This window comes from Podarcis pityusensis (assembly GCF_964106645.2).
Source record: "Podarcis pityusensis genome assembly, chromosome: 6".
NCBI classification, from domain to species: Eukaryota; Metazoa; Chordata; class Lepidosauria; order Squamata; family Lacertidae; genus Podarcis; species Podarcis pityusensis.
In genome coordinates, this window is record NC_138030.1 from 40959530 (window position 1) to 40980689 (window position 21160).

Consider the following 21160-nt stretch of genomic DNA (forward strand, 5'->3'; position numbering starts at 1 on the left):
AGTCTCCCTCCAGATGTTTCTGGAATACAACTCTATTTATGACCATTGGAAGTGAGGAGAGCATTGGGTCCCAACCTGTGCCACCCCGCCAGCTGCTACTGCAGATGGTCCCATGTACAACCTCTGGCATTTCCTGTTCAAGCAGATCAGATAGCAGGTGGCAAGAAAGGCTCTGGTGTAAGATGCTGAGGGAATGATGCTGGTGGCCAGAGGAGACAGTGCTGGGCTGGATAGATGGATAGTCTGGCCTGGTATAAGGCAGCTTCATATGAAAATTAAGATGGCCACTGCCACTGGGCAGCAGCCAAGAGGAAGGAGGACCATAACAGAAGGAAACACAAGGTTACAGAGACACAGGGGCTACTATGTCAGCATAGTGTGGTAGGGAGCCTGCAGCCCACAACCAAACATCATGCAACCCATAGCATCATCCAGCTCTTCAGAGTAATGGAAGGGGGTGAGGAAGCAGAGAGAGATGGGGTGACACAGAGGAAGATCAAGGGATAACAGAGAGAGTGATGCAATATTGTGCACTTCTACTACTTTTGGCTGCCACTCCACTCTCCATCAGATGTGTGCCCACCTGCAGTTCCAACTCCTGGTTGCCTTTTCCAATGAGTTAATGGACCTTCATAGGAAAACGGTCCTCCATCTTTTCTTTAAACTATCCCCGCCCCTAGCAAAATTAGCAGGCATGTAAAAATGGGAATATTTGTTTGCTTTCTAGAAGCACCTTGCCTCAAGCTGGCAACAAAGGTTCACTTTGTGGAATCACTCAGTGCTTCATGCCCAGCTCTTCACTCTAAGGATTCTGCAAGGTGCATATTTTTAGTTGCAGAAATCCCAAATGAACTTGTGGCCTGCTATTAGCAATGTGTTTTTAATCTCTGGAAGATGCTACTGGGGAAAATTGGGATATGTCACTACATCTGGGAGGTTGCCAAAAAATCATATTGATAGCAGATCAGTAAAAGCTTGACCAGCAGTTAGAAACCAATTCTCCATAGGACTTTCAATTCTCCCTTTAGTAAAGTGAAGGGGTGTGCATTTATTTATGATACTGAATTTATTATGAACGCAGGCATCCTGTTGCTGAGCTTATAACTGCTGCCCATCCAATCTTCGGCAGAATTAGGTCATCCATCTGCTGTTGTGTCTTGCCAGGACTTTTTCCTAGTCTACTTCTGCTCTAAAAGGCTTGCTCATCACCAGATGATTTGAACTTTTATTTGGATAAAGGTATGTACGCAACCCTGCACTCTCTCCTTCCCAATCACAGGAGAACAGATTCTTTCCTGCTAAGGATCCAGCAGAACATTAAAGTCTGAATGTTCTGCAACAAAGAGGGTGCGTATTTTTACAACAGCACCTTTCTTATTAAATTAACAGATCAAACCCAGCTTGAACCAAGGAGGTGAATGTGGGGCTATTGATACAATGCTGAAATAGAGAGGTCTATGAATGAAGGTCCAGGTTCAGTTCCCAATATGTCAGTTAAAAGGGCACCCTGGGCAGATTTTAACAAAAGGAGTTGTATGAATGAGTCTTCGTGGGATTTCCACTTTTGGAGAAAATGGATGCATGAATAGTCCCATGCTTCTGCTTTCCAGTGCAAAGTTTAATACGCTGAAAGCAGACCTATGTACCTCTTGAATGCTGACATGTGGATTTTAAGTGCTTTGCTGGTCATGAGGTTTTGGCAAATGCCTGATCCTGCCACCCCCTGGAGCTGGCTGCATGGAGGGAGACTTGTCAGTCCTTTCCACTTCTGCAGCACACGCATCTCAAAATGCAAGCTACAACTTGCGGCAGAAAGCAGGAATGCAGACTTACTTGTTCACTGTCATCACTGTGAGTTGTAAAACAGGCATGGGGAACCTATGGCCCTCCAAATGTTGCTGGAATACAATCACCATCATCATTGACCTTTGGCTATTCTGGCTGATTGGAGCTGAACAACATCTGGAGAGGCATAGTTTCTCCATCCCTGTTACAAAGTCTTAAACAGCTGTGTGTCAGACTTCTTTCCATTCTTTCCCACTGTTACCTATTCTGATCCAAGTGGTTCCCAAACTCCCCCCCTCAGACCACTTGAAAGTTGCTGAATAACCACTTAACAATTTTTCTGCCTATGGTAGCATTTATAATCCACCATGCTAAATGCTGCACGGTTTTTAAGTGTATTCTTATTGCTTCTTTTATTTCTTATATTGTATTACGGTTTGAATTAATTAAAAACCAATATGGATATTCAGTGGAATGGATGTGCTCCCTCCCATCTTCAACCACAAATCTACAGACATGGACCACCTGAGTGAAGCTCTTGGACCACTGGTGATCTATGGGCTGCGGTTTGAGAACCCCTGAAATAGATGATAAATAACATGGGCAACAAGATGGAACCCTGTGGGACACAGGGGGACAGAGCAGAAGTCCCACAATGCACCCTCTGGTTGAAGTCTTGGAGGTAGGAGTCAAACCACCGAAACTTGCCCACCCCCCTGCCCAATGTCCCAATCAACTGAGCCCCTCCAGATGGATACCATAGTGAATGGTATTAAAAGTCACCAAGCTGGTCTAGGAGAATCAACAGGGTAGCATTCCTCCTGCCTCTCAATAAAGTTAATCAATAAGGCCATCCAAGGCTGTTTCAGTATCAAATTCAAGCCTCAAACCAGATGGAAATGAGTCGAGATGATTGGCTTCATACAGACATGCATTCAGCTGGCCATTCACCATCCTCTCTATTACCTTTCCTAAGAAAGGAACATTCACAACGGGGCAGTAGTTATCCAATATCTCAAGTTCGGAAACTTCAAATTTATATAAAAATTTGATGATGATGATGATGATGATATCTGCCCAGGAGAGTAATTCTGAGAAAAATCATACAAAGGTCCAGTGATAAATCTTTAGGATACACATATCACACATGTAAAAAGGGACTACATCCAATCCAAGCACTGTATCTCCTGCCTTGGTAACATTCCTACCTACTAACTGGTTTATCAACCAATTACTAAGATTGATGCTGCGCTGGGATAGTATACCAACTATTCACTCAAGGTGTTAGATTATTGGAATAAGTTCTGTGCTTAGTACTTAGTGAAGTATCGATTATAAGAGTTGTATTAACATAGGAGAGAATAAAGCGTTAAAAAGGCATTTTGCATTTGTCTGCTCTTGAAGCTATAGAAAGGAGACTACTGGTGATAACTGGCTGCTTTATAATGTCTATTTTTGGTTTGGTTCAAGGATTCATTTCAACTATATACAAAATCTTGCTTGAAGCTTCCTCAGGAGGTTTTAGGGCAGCACTACTGGTTCCACTGCCAAGCCTACGGTGCACTGCACGGGGCTGCAACTCTGACGCAGTGAACTGAGCAAAACAGAAGGTGAGGGGTGGGGGGAGCGCTGAATTTTGGCCTCACACAGAGCGCCGCTGAAAAGTGAAATACCAAAGTATGCCCCTGGCTTCATTTAAGTGCAATCTGGCTCAATAAACTTGGTGAGAGCAGAATTAGGATATGGTAACCAATGATGAAACTTGGAGGAAAAACTAGTCCAAAGCTATCGGTACCTTCAAGTCCTTATCTGTGCAAACTAGGAAGCTGTATTTGAAGTTGGTCCATGGCTGGTACTTAATTTATTTATTTCATAAAATTGACTGTAAACCAAAACCTCAACAAAGTATACAAAAAGATAAAAAAAAAACTTTTGAACAATACTTTAAAACATGCAAATAGTTAAAATCATAAAACAGATTAAAATTTACAACTTTGTGAGCATCTGGGTAGGGTTGTCTAAACAATAATGTTTTCAGCAGGCGCTGAAGAAAATACAGTGAAGGTACTGGCTTGATATCAAAAGACAGAGTTCCAAAATGTCAAGACAGTTCTCTTTTGTGCGAGATTTGTCCCTTCTGCGTTAGAAGGGGTGTGGAATTATAGGCTCCTATCAACACCTGTGGTGAAACTGCCCCAAATTTGGGGGATGACAGGTTTTGCTGAAATTGTTCTCATTACTGCTCAGCTGGTCCCATTATCCCCATAGCTACCTTTCTAAAATGTTTTTAAATATTACAAATCAGGAACTCATTGTCGGGCGGATTGATTTATTGCTCAGATTTATTCTCCTCACACTCATCACACAATTCTTGGTAGGTCCTCTGCTACCAGTATTACATTTTGGAAAACTTTTAATTTCTGCAATCTTTCTTTTTTGTATAGTAAAGTATGACACTTAACCCTATTGGGGGGGTGAGGAGTAACACGAATTTAAGGTAGCCAGAGGACAAAGCACACATGATGCATTTTTCACAATACAGTATGGTTCTTTCTCTTATACAAACAAAACAGAATATAGCCAACCCGTTCTTCCAGTGTATTCTAGTATTTGGGTTACGACATATAACCCCAGTCTCAGCCAGGGAGATAATTATTTATTATTATTGTTATATTTACATATGTCTTTGCTTTTCTTACTCTGCTCTGTATTGTAAAATATATTGCTTGTTTATTGCTTTATGTTTGCTTGAAATAAAAATGCAATAAAAATGCAAACAGCATCCCTTTTTAGTTTTATCAGGCATTTGAACCATGAAATTATGAAAAATTGCAAAATCAAATATAATCAATATTCAGTCATTAATAGATTGGCTACCCTGATGTTAAAAATCGGGCCTGGGTTGTGAACGGCTGTGCTTTTGGTAATTCAGCTCTACTTTTTAGCTTGTGTAAACTAACACAGTTCTTCTGAAGACAATGAGTTATAGCCATCTGTGTTTCCTGCTTCACTACATTATTGTTTCATACTATAAAATGGAGAACCCAGATGCTTCTTCATTTTTGCAACGCATGGCAAAAAAAAGAAAGGAAAAGGAAAACACCACACATACTAAGTGCAATTATTGCTAAGCGCTAATTGTTATTACTGACCATTATGTTATCAACGGAGGAGAACATTTTTTCATGCATTAGAATATAATGGGTTTCTGAAAAAGCACACCCATTTTGGTCTCTTATCTTGTTCTTTTCAAGAAAAAGGGATAATAAATAATTAGCATTCCATATCCCTTCTGGTCATTGTTTGTTCTGTGTTCCAGTTAAATACTGGAATTAGAAGGAAATTGTTCCTTTTGTTTTTCTTTGATGCCACTGCTCTTCCTAGTACATTATGTCTAGCACACGACTATTTGAAATTTCCTGATACTCCCTAAAATGCCATTTGTGCCTCTCCCATTCCAAGAAGCAATAAAAGGTCTGCAGTGGAACTTACTAAATAGCCTCCTCTACAGCGGCGCACTCTAATCTATATATTCCATCACCTGTGGATGCTCTTGCTCTCTGGTCTTAGTACAGCCAAAGAAAAAGCATCCCAGGGGAGTGAGCCGGGGCCATTTTCTGACTGTAAATGTGTTTAATCCTATCAGAGGAGATGAACATTCCTTGCTGATCTCCTTAGTGGCTGCTGCAATGGGTTACTACTGTGTATTCAACAGGTTATGTTCAGGGCACTAAGTCCTGCTTCAGCATGCTCAACAAAGACCCACTGTAGCCAAATTGCTTCAGCTGCTGCAGCCTCAATAGTAAGAGAGGCCTCTACTGATCAGGCGAACACAAGGCGAATTACACTGACGCAAACTATGGTAAGTGTGGTTGTACATTAAGCATGGCTGACATTATACAGGTCAATCTATTTGCCCCTCCTGTCCACAGCTCTGGCTGGCAGTGGCTCTCTAGGGTCTCAGGGAGAGAGGCCTTTCCCATTACCTGCTGCTTGATCTTTTTAACTGCAGGTGCAAGGAACTGAACCAGGGGCTTTCTGCACTCAAAGCAGGTGTTCTGCCCTTGCATCCAATTTGGAAGCTGCAGCTAGTGCAAAATGTAGCTACTAGAAGGCTCAAGGGGGAATTCACCTCTGCACGTGTTACAACAGCGATGCAAGGTCTGCACTGGCTGGCTATTAGCTATCAGGTTCATGATTTTGCTGTTGACGTTTTAAAGCCCTAAATGATTTGGGATCAGTGGGCTTAGCGAACTGTTTTCCCTGGTACAGACCAAGTCAAAATTTAAGCGTCTCCAAGGAAACCCTGCTGGTTGTTCTACAACCAGCAAATTGTCACCTGGTGACAACATGGTAGAGGGCTTTCTCAGTGGTCGCACTCACACTTTCTCCAGAGGCAGCAGTAACTAGTTTTAAATGTTTTTTAAATACAAATATGTTTACCCAAACTTTCCTGGACTTTGTTACCTAATTTTGCAACTTTCTACTTTTTATGCACAGTTTAGTTTTACCTATGAGATATAGTTTTAGTCAGCTACTTAAAAGTGTTATTCCAATGTTGCATATTTATATGCATTTCTGTTGATTTTTGAAAGTTATATTTTAAGTGAACAACTTGAAGACTACTTTTTCTATTAAGCAGTGTTTACATTTGATAACTAAATAAATAAGCAATTCTTCCTATTGCCTTCCAAGCTGCCTCTGCAGAATTATTTCTATTAGAACAGCAGCAAGGATCTCCTGTTGAGGTCAAGCGAAAAGGAGCTTGCTACCATGCAATTTTAGAAAAAAAGTCCACAGATATCACAAGCATATCTAAGATCAGCCTTCACCAATGCCTTCCAGATATTTTGGACTACAACTCTCATAAACACCAGTCAACATAGGTAGTCCAAAATATTTGCAGGTTGCCTGGCTGGTGAAGGTTGCCTAACATTGTGACATAATAGTGACCAAATCAAAAAGCAACAGGAACAATTTCCTTCCACTATATAAATGCATTTTTCCTGCTTGGTCATCTGGAAGGGAGTCTTACTTTCCAAAGGTGACTAAATCACTATGTAGAAGTCTACAAAAACATAGTATTAGAACTTCCACTTGAGTGTAACCTTTTGCACTCTTTGTCTATACACTTAAAACTGCTTTACCAAACAGGTTAATAAATATCACTCTATTTTTACAGAAGCGAAGTGACTCAACAGCACACACACGAGGAGGCAGCTGTGAATGCTGGGAAATTCCTGAACCGCAAGCCAATAAACCATTCATACAGATTATACTCATCACACAACCCTTAACGCATAGTACTGCTCAGAAGAGCTGTTTTGCATAATGTGTCTGTGTCATAGCTGTGTATAAAAGTTCTATTTTATCACTGATAAAGATTTCGTCAGACGCATTTTGCAACCACATAAAGATTTACATGGCTACATTGTAAGGGAAAAGGAAGCTTTGAATTGTATCGTGCAATGGATATATATGTGTTGGTTCACCCCAATGGCCCATTAAGATCCAGCATCCTACCTGTGACCACGTACAATATTAAAGGTTTGGGCGAAACCAAAGAACAAGATACAACCATTATAACATAATGAACGATTTCCTGACATTCACACTTGGCTTCTAGCAAGCCTGAGACGAAGCTGCATGCCTGAACCATTTTGGCAAAGAAATAAACATATGAAATGTCTCTGTTATGCTATTGGCTGTTAAGACACCTCACAGCATTATGCCACCGGCATACAACTGGGCATAAATTGACACACACAGAGAACAAATGTTCTTATGGAACAGTCACTGGGCAAAATCTGAAACTAGATACTATTAAGAGCGCAATCAAATGTTCTAGATACTATTAAGAGCACAATATGTCAACCAAAGAGTAAGTCCAACTGAATTTGACAGGACTCACTTCTAGGCCTGGAGTCCAAATGCATTTATAATAAAAATGATTGTGCAACACAGGTGTTCAAAAAAATCATTGAATCTGATTGAATCAACACTGTCTGCACCAGTGCTGGGATGCATTACAAAAAAATTATCTGTATAACAGGAACATGGCAAAGATGACTTAAAGGTGGACCAATATTATTTATATGAGTGTAAGGAATTCTCACACCAGGAACTTGCCAGGCAAGTTGGCTAGTGTTACCATTTGGTAAACATTGGGTTGACAGACATGCCTTCAAAAAGACAGCTCATAAATGCGGCACCTGTAATATTTTTGCAGCTGTCAATAATTTAAACGTCTGCCAGTTGGAAACTGGAATGTGCGTTCCAAGCAGCAATAAAACAAAACAAATGAAAATATGCCTTCTTTTCTTTTTCTTTCAAAAGGGAGATAGACCTACCAAAGCTTACCTTTAAATCAGGAGGCTTACTCCGGGTAACAGGATGGGGTGGAGGGTTTGGATTGGAGGCAGCCAAATCTGACAGGGCGGCAGCTGAATCCCCAGCCTTGGCATCCATGGTGGACAGGACAGGGGCATCTTCAGCCCCAGCAGAGTCTTCGTCTGATTGCTGCAGCTCATCCGATTTGCACCTCTTCATGCTGGGTGAGAGGTCGGGCTTGCCCTTCTGCTTCTTGAAAGCATTTACAGATGAAAAACAGGGGGAAAGAGATGGAGAAGGGGGGAGAGAGAAGAGGACCAGACAGGCTTGATCACCACTCAAGACTGAAGTTCATTTCACCTGTGAGATGCAGGGAGCCAGACAGGCCATAGGGAGGAGCTGGGGAGAAGATGCCTCCATCCAAACTCGCTGCATTGGGTAGCAGAAGGAGTGGAACCACCACCATTACCACTAGCACCACTACCCTCCCTCCCCCCCAAATTAAAACTTTGGCTGCAGCCACATCTGCAAAAGGCAGTGGCTGGAATTTGATGGGGTGCGTGTGCAGATGCCATGGATTGATACTCACCCCCCCTCCCTCCTTCTCTCCCTCCTGGCAATGCTACTCACTGTTTAGGAAAGCAAACGAGCGCCTCGGCTCCTCGCGCCGCCTTGCAGGGCTGCAAATTCCCATCCGATGAGTGCATGTCTTCTCCCTTTCATTCAATGTCCCGGGCAGCTGCTCTCTGTCTGCCTTGCTATCTCCCCAGCCAGCCAGCCAGCCGCCGGCCGACCCACCCTCTCCCTCTCTCACTCTGAGAACCCACTTTACGTCGCTCCTGCCCAGGCTCAAGAGCAAATCCCTCAGCCTAACCCACCCATCTAAGCCAGCCGGCTTGATAGTCTGACTGACAGCCGGGCTGGGCCAATCAGAGCCCGAGCCCGATCTGGAGAGCGGCAGGAGCCAGACCCCGCCGGGCACTTTCCAGGCTTGGTTGGCCGGTGCCCCTCCGCTTTCCCCGCCTCGCCCCCGTGCCGGCCCCCGCCCGCTTCCCGGGAGCTGTCGACGGGGGAATGGTGCTGCACAGGGCTGCGGCTTTGCAGTGCAGGCAGCCGCTGTCCTCGCAGCGTTGCGGAGGCTGGGAGTGGGGGGTGGGAGCGGGAGGCCGAGGAGCCGGTGGCTGTATTGGCGAGGCGCTTCCGCCGTGCGTAGGGACTCTTCGGAGGACCCCCGCCCGGCGCTGCTTGTGGGAACGTGGCGAACGGTCTCCGTGATGCATCAGGAGGAGGAGAAGCGCCACCTCTCCCATTGCCATGGGAACTCCTCCCACCACCTCGCTCCTGGCCGGGGGCTGGTTTTGCCTTTAATCCGTCAGCAGGTTCCACCCAAGGACTACGTTGCAGCCTCATCAACTTGATTTCCTTCCTACTATTATTATTATTATCACAATTGCCTTTATTACCCTTGTTGTTGTGTCTGTGCATTTCTGACACGCAGACATCATCGATGTTTTCGATTCCTGAGGACGCACAGATTCCAAGCGTTTTCTCTTTCTTCCCCCTTTCTTTTCTTCTTCGTCTTTTCCTCCTTTAGGAAAGGATGGAAGTCTATTTTCTAAACTTGTTTTTCAGCCTTACACAGGCCTCTAACTCGCACTCTTTCATTTTGTCTGGAGGCTGCCGCTTTCGAAATCTATCTCTCTCCCTCTCTGTCAGACTGCGATGTACCAGAATCTGTGCAGAATAGAGACTCGTCCCCAGACTTTGTCAAAACCACACAATATTTGGCCTTTGCAAAAGGGAAAAAAGGAAAATCTTATTTGTATCCTGTGCTCACCCCCACCAACAAGAAGCTCAAGGCAGCATACATGGGTTTCCTCCCACTAGTGGACAAGGGTGGGTATTCCTTTCTTTAAAAGCTGGTCAGTCTGTGATGTATTGTAGCCTCTCTATGATGTACTTCCTACAATCTCCCACTTTGCCTTTGATCCAGCCTACTCTATACAATCCTAAAAGAAAAATGTCATATGCAAAGGAGGCCTAAAATAAGAAAGCAGGTGGCCACTGTCAGCAATATGTGACTCAGTGTTCTGTCTGTAAGTAACATCCTCTTGGAATTGTGTTACCCTTTCGTTTGCCTCTTTGTTATTTTACATATATCGGTGTTTGTTGGTGTATATAATTTGAAACACAATGATACTCCATTTGCATATTGTGATACATTTGTAGGACATCAAAGGCCACACCTGAATCCAATGATGACAGAGGCATTTGCTGCTTCAGCAACAAAATCCTTGGGTACCAGGCAGTCTTGTTCTGCTCCTAAGAATGATGATAACCTTTGCTGACCCTAAACTTGTGAATTCCTATAACTATAGGTCTGGCTTTTTAAAATGCTCACAAGCTTTGTGGTCCAGGCAGAAAATGGTAGCACACTATAATCAATAACGTCAGACTATTGTTTGAGGCTGATGATGAGTTCAGAACAGAAGACCAAGTCTAGTACTTCCACACTATCTTTTTAATCTTGTTTAAGCACCATGGGCTGCTGTGCTAAACTACACATTCTAGAAAAATGCAATATAATTCAATGAAGTAAGTTTAGAGTAGGTGGCTTGAGAACCACAGCCTTGATTATGTGATGAGCCACTGTGCAGAACTGGGGTGAAGGGCATTTATGATGTGGCATTGGCAATAAATGCCATTTCCTTGCAGAGTTGTGACCCACCATGGTATGTAATTGCATGATTAGCTGTTCAGGTCACCACACCACTGTAGTGGTTCAATACTAACGCTACACTGAAAACAGTCATTTTGGCCAAATATGGTATAGTGGCATTTTGACCACTGCAAAGTCAAATGTGTTAGTGTAAACTTACTTATCCAAGATTTGGAAAAATAGACATTTATTATAGGATTGTAACCGAAAAATAGCAGGATCGACTTGCCGCACTCGCTAATCAAATACAATACATCTATGGCTCTGCCCAGTGCAGTCACTCTGGCCATCACTGCATCAGAACATCTGACTACCTCTGATCTGTGTATGTGAGGCTTCCACCCTTATTGTAGTCCATACAGGTAGATAGACTGCTAATATTTTCAGAAGATCCAAACCTTCACCATGAAAACCATTAAATGCTAAATCCATAGGATCCTAGTTCTGTAAATATGAGCATGTATTTATTTTTATTTATTTTTCAATGGTACTGTGCCATATTGGCTCCACAGAACCAACCACACAAAAAAACCTAGTGCATAAATAATTTAAATCAGACTGCTTTGATATAAGCCATTTTAGTCCCGTGAAAGTCATTGAAACAAATTTAATTGGTCTGTGATCGGCCATCACTGTAAAGTGATTCAATCAGGGCTGGTCCCACCGTGCAGCAAGGAGAAGCAGGCTGTTTCAGCAGAGCATCAAAAGAGATAAAGGGAGGAATGTCTGGATGGGGTAGCAAAACATTTTGCAATTAAAAGATGTCTTTTTATTATCATTATTATTTGATTGTATTTGGCTGCCCATCAATATAATTGCCTAGGCAGTGTGCAAAATGCAATATATTAAAATAAAATAATTAAAAATATGTCAGACAAATGACATAAAAGCAGCACAGACAGAGTAAAACAATTTACAACTCAGTTGGCACAATGACAATGCAATGGAGAATATCTTCTTTGGTGCCTTCACTGCCACTAGGTAGGCCCAATGATGAGCCCTCACCAGTGTTTTGTTGCATTCGACTAGAGTTTTCCTCCACTCACATTTAAGCCATCTTCTAGCTTGTTTCCTTGTCTAAGCTCTGGAGTATATCAGAGAGCCAAGTGGGCTCCATGAAGCAGGAGAGGGTGCTTAGCAGTGATCATATCAATGGCCTGAGCCATCCAAATGTTCCAGCAGTCGGCCAGGGCTTCAGCAGGAGCGTCAGTCATATCAGCTGGGAAATTCTCAGCTTATCTTACTTATTTTTCCCCTGAAGTGGAAGTCCAAGTGCTTTTGGCAGCAATTTGATTGGGGGAAAACTAATTAAGGGCTTCATATCATCCTGTGGCCATAATATGAGGTTTCAGTGCTTTCACATAAATTGATTGATTCACTGAGAAAACTGCTTCAACAGACCACAGAATGACCTGTTTCATCCAAAGGAAAGAGCTCTGATGAAAATGAACCGTGATGGATACATAAGCTCCTCTCATCTTATTTTAAAGCATTTCCTGTTTCTGAGTAGTGCAAGTTATGTCAGCACAGAACAGATGTGTTCTAGTAGGTGGTCTCATTGGCTTGACTATTTCTGTAAAGAGTTATTTTTATATGCATAGCTCTAATATAGCTTTATAAGCATATTCATTAGTCTGCATGAAGGCTGAAGCCTTAATGTGCCTGCTGCATAATTCACTTTTAAATTTAAGGCATTGAGACAGCAGGGTACTTTACCAGGTTGACAGAGATAACCTCCTATGAAAGGGCCTTGGGGACATTCACTTCATTAAATTTAATACAAAAGGCCCCTGCTTGGAGCTCCTTAGCATTGATTTTGTTATACAGGAAAAATCTAGGGCAATTGTACAGGCAAGTGTCGATAATACCTGGCCTCCTGTTTTGTTTTGTTTTTCTAGAGTGCTTGACCTCACCTACATCCATGTTTGCCAATGAGAAACTATTTTCTATTCCCATAAAACTGATCTAAGGTGCCCCACTGAGGGTTAACTAGTTGTTATTAGTCTAAATGATCAGCTATGGGGAAGAGGTAGGGTGTTATAGAATGTGATTTTACCCTCTCCCAGCCCTATGACCAAATACATCTGAGGGCAATATCACTCAACAGAACATTCCCTCTCAGATCATGCAGCTCTCCCAGTAGGTAAAACCCAAAATTTAGATCCCACCTCTTCTATTCCGACATCCCCATTTTTTTCAATCTCCATACATATAAAGATTCAGGGAAGGAGAAAGAAAAGCCACATAGATAGTGTTTCTTAAGTTTATATTATGTAATCATTTGGGAACTGCCAAATTTGTTCCACATACTGTAGCAAGGTTTCCTAAACTTGTGTCTCCAGCTGTTTTGGGGCTACAATTCCCATCATCCCTGACCACTGGTCTGGCTAGCTAGGGATGATGGGAGTTGTAGTCCAACAACAGCTGGAAACCCAAGTTTGGGAAACCCTGTGGGTATGCAAACAATATCCTGTTGGATTCCTTTCCTACATGCCATAAACTTAACAGGAGGAACAGATGGGCAAATGAGACATATCCACCACCAAGAGAGTCTAGGGATTGCAAGCACGTCTGTTTTCAAGAGGACACGTATCTAAGGAGTCTTAGCTAAACAGCTCCAAACCATGCATGCCCTTGGGTGAAGCACTCTGAGGTCCAAACAAGAGCTCTCAATTCTTCAGCACTTATACAGTGAAATCTTAAGCATACTTACTAAGAGGTAAGTCCCTCTGAGTTCAATAGGAATTACTACTAAATGTGCTTCGGATTTAAATCTTAAATCAATGGGCCCAAGTGTTCTTAACTCATGTTGCATTTTAAATGGTTTTATTCAGTACCTTCATATGATAATAACTTTCCAGACAGAGGCAAAATTCTACCCATTGTCTGCTCTTTAGGTCTCAGAGAAAAAAAATGTGCTTTTAGATTATAATGTAGAGGCTTCACAAACAATATGATAAAAAGCATTGAACAATAAGTGCCTCTTACTGAGAGTATTTATACCAAGTGTCACTAGCTACTTAAATGGGAACGCAAAGGAAACAAAATACTGATATTTCTTAAAGGCTGTGTACAAACTATACATTCAAAGCACATTCAAAACACATTCTTCCCCTCAAATAATTCTGGACAGTGCAGTTTACTTCCCACAGAGTTATAATTCCCAGCCACTCTTAACAAATTACAGTGCCCTGCATGCTTTGAGAGAAACAATGTGCTTTAAAGGTATAGCGTGCCCACAGCCTTATTGTCATCTGATGGAATAAGTTCTACTTCCTTTGCCTCTAAGAGCTATCACCATGCTGAATGAATGCTTAAATGGATCATACTTTCATAATGAGCATGCACTAATATGCAGGTCTTTTTCTTTGTTTATTTTTCAACATCTTGCCACAGGGATTCCCAGGGGCGCAAGAAGCCTGATGAGGGGGATGGGCTGGCAATGAGCTATGGCTGAAAGGCTGAAAGAAACTACAGCTACAGGTGAGAGCATATGAAGAAGGTAGCAAAAGCAACATAAGATCAACTATCCTGGGTTTCCAACCAGTCACCAACACATCCAGTTATCCTGGGCTAAAGGTACTGTAAAGGTAAAGGACCCCTGACAGTTAAGTCCAGTTGCAGACGACTCTGGGGTTGCGGCGTTCATCTCGCTTTACAGGCCGAGGGAGCCAGCGTTTGTCTGCAGACAGTTTTTCTGGGTCATGTGGCCAGCATGACTAAGCCGCTTCTGGCACAACGGAACACCGAAACCAGAGTAGTGCACAGAAACGCAGTTTACCTTCCTGCTGGAGCGGTACTTATTTATCTACTTGCACTTTTTGGCATGCTTTTGAACTGCTAGGTTGGCAGGAGCTGGGACTGAGCAACGGGAGCTCACCCTGTTGTGGAGATTCGAACCACCAACCTTCCGATTGGCAAGCTCAAGATGCTCAGTTGTTTAGACCACAGCGCCACCAGCGTCCCATATTCTGGGCTACTAACCCCTGAACTCACATCAGCCCCTAGTGGTTCTAAACATGTTTACAGAGTGAATCAGAGAACTAGAACAAGCTGAAAGAAAGTCCACAACCTCTGGCAAGATCATTGTCCAATAGCTTATCTCACTTTCCTCTAGGATTTAGTAAACACCTAAGCAATCTCTGGTTTATCTCTGGTGTGTGCAGGGTGGCAGGGGATCTGCTGCCATAAAGACATCTATTGACGTAAGAAAGGCTCAATGAATTCCATGCCTGTGTAGTCAGTGGTTGTTGTCTCAGGACGACAACCCTGAAATAACTCTGAGATGACAATGACTGGATCTTTGTTCTGTACATAGCATTTGGAGATTAAGAGCTGGGGACCCGGACCGATCCTGGCTATGCAAGCTGAGCGTGCTGCAATGGTGAGATGGCAGTTTCCATCTTCTTGCTTAGAAAGAAAATGGGGGCTTGAACCTCTACGATCCAACAGAAGAGAAGGACAAAAGTAATAGTGGATCCCCCTTGAGGCCTTACCGCTTCTGGCTCACGCAGTGACCTGGTGAACATAAATACCAAGAAGCTATCATTTCAATAAGCAGGATTCAGTACATCATAAGAATATAATATTTCTGCCAGATCTGACCTAGTGCAGCATCCTTTTCCCAACAGATCCTTCTGGGAAGTCCACGCACAAGGAACAAGGGCAACAGCTCTTATCCATGGTTTCCACACACCCACTCCTACTATTCAGAGGTATATTGCCTTTGAAACACAAAAGTGATTTTTAGATATCATAGCTCACAGTTGTGACTAGATCTCTCTTCTGTTAATTTTCATGTATTGGGTACAGTGTTGAACCAAACAGCAATATAGATAAATTGCAAAATTGGTGATGTACATGCTCAGTGCTGGGTTGTATATTCATCCAGTAACCAGCTCCCTGCACAACCTGCTTACCATTTCTTCAACAAGCAGAAAAACACATCCGCAGACGAATAGTCCAATTTCTGTTCTTTTGAAAAAGAACTTCTGAGAACACGCCTCTACACATTTAAATGATTCAGCTGGGCATCATGCACAAGAAGTACATTATGGTGCATAAAGCTGTGATCCTGCTGAAATCAGTGTGCCTTACTTCTGAGTAAACATACATAGGGTTGGGCTTTGTTTGTGTGAATTGGCTGCAGCATTTGAGCCAATGAGTTGAGATGATCTTATGACTTATGACTGGGAGAAATAAGACGTTGCCTCTAAATTCCCTGCAGGAAATAAGAAAACTTGAGCTGTCACACAAAAATCCAATTTAATGGTGTGGGTAATTTTTGCACAAATCATCCTTTCAGCTCATGTGAGATCATAATGGCCAAAGGGCACTGAAGGTCATTAAAAAAGGAGTAGGAATAAAGGAGGTCATTTTTTATTGTATGGGAAATGTGAAGAGCCACATCCTCTACCCAGAAGATGGGTATGTGTCCAGGCAGATAATATTGCTTTTATAAACCAAATTATCCAGAATGCATATTCACGGGGATCCGAATAGACTCCCTCAGTTTAATAATGTTGCGTTTTTTCACAAAGCTTGTCTCAGTGACTGTGATTAGTTTTACTATTGCTGCTTTTTTAAAGAAAAACACAGAGAAATATGAGGTTCAGTTTATAATAATGTGAATTTGAGCACTAGGATCAGATGTGAGATAAATGTAATGAATAATGTGTCTTATTGTTTTGTACCATCTCACAATCCTTGCTATGCAAAGCCTGTTCTTCCCTTGACATCCATATTTCTCCTACAAATCAGGAGAAATATGAATAATCATCGCTGGGAATCACAAGTAGGAAGAATGCTTCTGCACTCAGGATGCTGGATTATACAGATAAGCCTTCGGTCCAATCCAGCAAAGCTCTTCTTATTTTCCTTTGCACCTATCTTCCCTCCTATATTGTGTTGTGATTTTCATAAAAAATGTGAGAGTGGGGAAGCCTCTTGGTGCTGTATGTGCATCATGTGTTAATAATGAAGGCAGTTAGGATTTTTCAAGTTCCATCTTGCAGTTTGTTCCATTTTTCTAGACAGTTGGTGAAATATGAACCCAGCTAACTTCCAAATTAGCATGCATTTGGTCAGCAAGGATGAGAAAGGATCTGGTTTAACTAATATGTGGATTTTTCTTCATTTTTCTTTAAATAGCAATTTACAAGAAGCATCATGTTCCTAGCTACTTCAGCCTTTGAAGGGAGAATCAAAGAACTTAAATCATTTGGAGGTTAAATCTGTCTCATCAATCAATCAAAGTTTATTTGTTTGGCCATTAACTGAAATACAATTAACCAATAAAGGCATACCAGTAAAAGAAAAGGGGGGGGGGAGATGTTTCCCGATTACAAAATCCAGTTACAATTGGTTTTCATTTTTACATCCAGTATAAATCAATTTGTCCAGAGAACAAGAAGCCAAAAAGGATTAATTTTACCAGATAATCTGTCACATGCATATAAAAATACATTTGCTTTTTGTTTTTTTGTTAACATGGTAAGAAATACAGCTGTTTGCTGTACTACATTTCTGTTTCAAAGTTGTTTTGCAAATCAGAACAACGTCATATAAAGTGACATACATGTCGACTTCCAAAAATAAAAGAGTTGAAAAATATGGGATCCTCTGTAGCATTTTTTTCACAAATATAAAGGGGAGAATTGTATGGAATTTGTCTGCATCTGTCATCTAGGACTGCTGAAAGCAATTGCTCTAATTAAACAAAGGAGATGGTTTCCTTATTAGTCTATGAATTTTGAGAATTATGTTGTGATTTGCCATGAATCAATTACTTGTAACTAGAGTTTCTATTTACATTGCAGGACTCTCCAGACATTCAGTTTTATATTTTGAGATAACTGAATGTTTGCATTTTCCTTTTCTCATACTTGAAGTGCTTTTTGGATTTTATCCAGGTCTAAATGCAGGAAGTAAGAAATCATTCTGAAAGCTATTATTACTATAGTAAACTTTTTATAATAGCTTTTAAGTTACGGTTACCATATTTTCTTCAATGAATCCAGGGACACTTTTCAAGTTCAATGGATTTTGTATGGGGACTGATCTGAAAATCTGGGGACTGTCCCCGGGAAACGGGGACATCTGGTAACCTTATTTTGAGTAGCTTTCCAAAATGTTTCAGATAATTAATAATATGAATTATCAAGTAGACCAATGAAATTATTTAAGGACTAAAAGTAAGAATTCCCTGTAATTGGTCGGGCTCAGTTTGTTACAGAAAACTCTTCTTCGGTTGATCCCTAATAATAAGCTTTAAAATGTAAGAAGTATTTTGCTGTAAGAACTTTGGAGATAGAATAGAACATTCAAGCCCACCACATTACACAGATCCCCAGGCAAACAGAAAAATAACTCTCTACATTAAATGAAGGTTAGTATTGATATGAGTTTGGGCAGGGGACAGTTTGGATGGAACCCTGGGTCCTCTTCCAGAACTGACGATCCTGTATCTGTGAGGATTGACTGGGTAAGAAGAAGCTTTCCAAGCCAGTTCCTTTGTCAAGGTAATGGCTTTGGCTGGCCAGTTACGTACCACAATTTAACCTAACCAAAGAAGTTGCTCTGTGCCACAGAACAAATGGGTAGGCCTTCCCCAACCCCTCACCTAGCTGCTACGTAGGTGTGTGCAAAAGAGCAAGAGGTCAAAAGCTGAATGCCAGGAGCTGCAGACAGATGTATTTTGGCTGTGCTGGATTCAAAACTGTGAATAATAGAGAAGCAATATCTTTTATGTTGTTAAGGCTGTGAGCCCTTCCATCGTATGCTCAAGTTGTAGATATGTGTAAATAAAACCACCAGTCTCTGCTGCCTTCATTCCAAGGAAATCAGTTCACACTTATCTTTGCTCTACTTTTCTAGGCTCAGGTCTGTACTTTAAAGCTCCCTGTCTGAGTGTTGTGTTTGTTTTTTGCCCTGACTTTCCTCCCCACGAACATCCACTCTTTACTGCCGAATCAGAACAAACAGCTATCCATGGAAAACCCGAATTGCACTTTGTTCCAATTTAGTGTTAAAGAGCTGGTTTCCTGGGTACAGTGGCGGGGGTGGGAAGTGCTCAGATACTGGGAAAATGTGGACTTGTGCCTAGAAATGTGGGGCCAAAGGTAAGTGTGAATGAGCCCCAAGTGTTGGAAGAAACCCTGGAGTCTCTTAATACTTGGATATTGGGGTGGTGTGTAACAACATAAAGGTAAAGGTTAAGGGTCCAGTTGTGGCCGACTCTGGGGTTGCGGCGCTCATCTCACTTTATTGACCGAGGGAGCTGGCGTACAGCTTCCGGGTCATGTGGCCAGCATGACTAAGCCGCTTCTGGCGAACCAGAGCAGCGCACGGAAACGCCGTTTACCTTCCCGCCCAATAGATACCTATTTATCTACTTGCACTTTGATGTGCTTTCGAACTGCTAGGTGGGCAGGACCAGGGACCGAGCAACGGGAGCTCACCCCATCGCGGGGATTCGAACCGCCAACCTTCTGATCAGTAACAACATAGCAAAACATTAAACCTTAAAAAGCTTGCCTATACAGAGCTGCCTTCAGATGTCTCCTAAAGGTTATATAGTTACTCATCTCCTTGACATCTGATGGGAGGGCATTCCACAGGGTGGAAGGCCCTCTGCCTGGTTCACTGTAGCTTCAATTCTCACAGTGTGGGAATCTCCAGAAGGCCCTCGGTGCTGGATCTCTCATTTTTTTTGCCCAAGTGCAATACTTTACATTTCTCCCTGTTAAAGTTCATCTTGTTTGTTTTGGCCCAGTTCTCTAATCTGTCAAGGTCGTTTTGAAGTGTGATCCTGTCCTCTGGGGTGTTAGCCACCCCTCCCAGTTTGGTGTCATCTGCAAATTTGATCAGGATGCCCTTGAGTCCATCATCCAAGTCATTGATAAAGATGTTGAGTAAGACCGGGCCCAAGACAGAACCCTGTGGCACCCCACTAGTCACTCTTCTCCAGGATGAAGAGGAACCATTGATGAGCACCCTTTGGGTTCGGTCAGTCAGCCAGTTACAAATCCACTGAGTGGTAGCATAGTCAAGACCGCATTTTACCAGCTTCTTTACAAGAATATCATGGGGCACCTTGTCAAATGCCTTGCTGAAATCAAGGTAGGCTACATCCACTGCATTCCCTTCATCTACCAGGCTTGTAATTCTGTCAAAAAACGAGATCAGGTTAGTTTGACATGACTTATTTTTCAGAAATCCATGCTGACTATTGGTGATCACAGCATTCCTTTCTAGGTGCTCACAGACTGTTTGCTTAATGATCTGCTCCAGAATCTTTCCTGGTATTGATGTCAGACTGACTGGGCGATAATTATTTGGGTCCTCTCTTTTCCACTTTTTGAAAATAGGGACAACATTTGCCCTCCTCCAGTCTGCCCGGACTTCGCCTGTTCTCCAGGAATTCTCAAAGATGACTGCCAGTGGTTCTGAGATCACACCTGCCAGTTCTTTTAATACTCTTGGATGCAGTTCGTCTGGCCCTGGAGACTTGAATACATCTAAACTAGCCAAGATGTCACAAGATGTCTTGTTTCTCTTTCTAGGAGCAACTCTAAAGGGAAGGAGGTTACTGCTGCAATCCTAATATCGCATACCTGGGCGTAAACTCCTTTGAATTCAGTATGTTACGGTTAAATCTGGGTGCGGGGTTACTCTGCCACCCAGCTCGTCGGACTAAGTCCGCGGGTCCCTGCGGAAGAAAATGAGCTCAGCCGGAGACAGGAGCAAGCTGCTGGAGATCCGAGTTTATTGCGCAACAGGTTCAAGGCGAGATTGAACAGCGAGAAATGGGTGACATGAACTTTTGAAATTTCCCTCCATGTCCCAGAATACAGTGCAAAATACATCCCAGTTACATCATGAATACATTAAGAAGAGGTTGGGTTACACAGATTACATCACGAATACATTAGGAAGAGGTTGGGTTACACCGGATTAACATATGGAGGAGGGAGGGGGGAATATGCAGAGCTGGAGATATGCGCAGATAAGCACATCCTGAGAAGACAATGGTCCATGTATGCATAGTCTGTCACCTGGCATCGCCCGGAGGAAGGGCTTGGCAGAGCGATTTGAGAGGATTAGGGTCTTGACACCTTGCTTGAGGGATTATGGAGGGCAGGGGAGGTGTCATGGAGTCCTAGAGAAATTGAGCAAATTGGCAAGTTGATTTTCTATGAATTTTATAGATTTTAGTCCCTTTTGACATTGGCAATTGGAAATAAATGGATATATTGTAGCGAAGAAGGTGAAGAAGAAGACATGCCCCCCCCCCCTTCCGTATCAAGTAGGATATACTTTCAAGCA

At 42.4% G+C, this 21160-nt stretch overlaps 1 protein-coding gene across 2 annotated transcripts in view; it reads right to left on the reverse strand.

The window, feature by feature from the left end:
* Window positions 1-8888, reverse strand: part of TMCC2 (transmembrane and coiled-coil domain family 2) — a 93885-nt gene extending 84997 nt beyond the window's left edge. Inside the window, exons 1-2 of one of the 2 annotated variants that reach the window (XM_081009038.1) lie at window positions 8746-8888; window positions 8146-8367 (exon numbers count right to left, since the gene is read on the reverse strand). In XM_081009038.1, coding sequence (XP_080865164.1) covers window positions 8146-8334 — 189 coding nt within the window. In that variant the 5' untranslated portion in view covers window positions 8335-8367; window positions 8746-8888. The remainder of the gene's footprint in view (window positions 1-8145; window positions 8368-8745) is intronic. The other variant, XM_081009040.1, reaches the window with a different exon arrangement.
* Between the last annotated feature and the right edge of the window lie 12272 nt (window positions 8889-21160).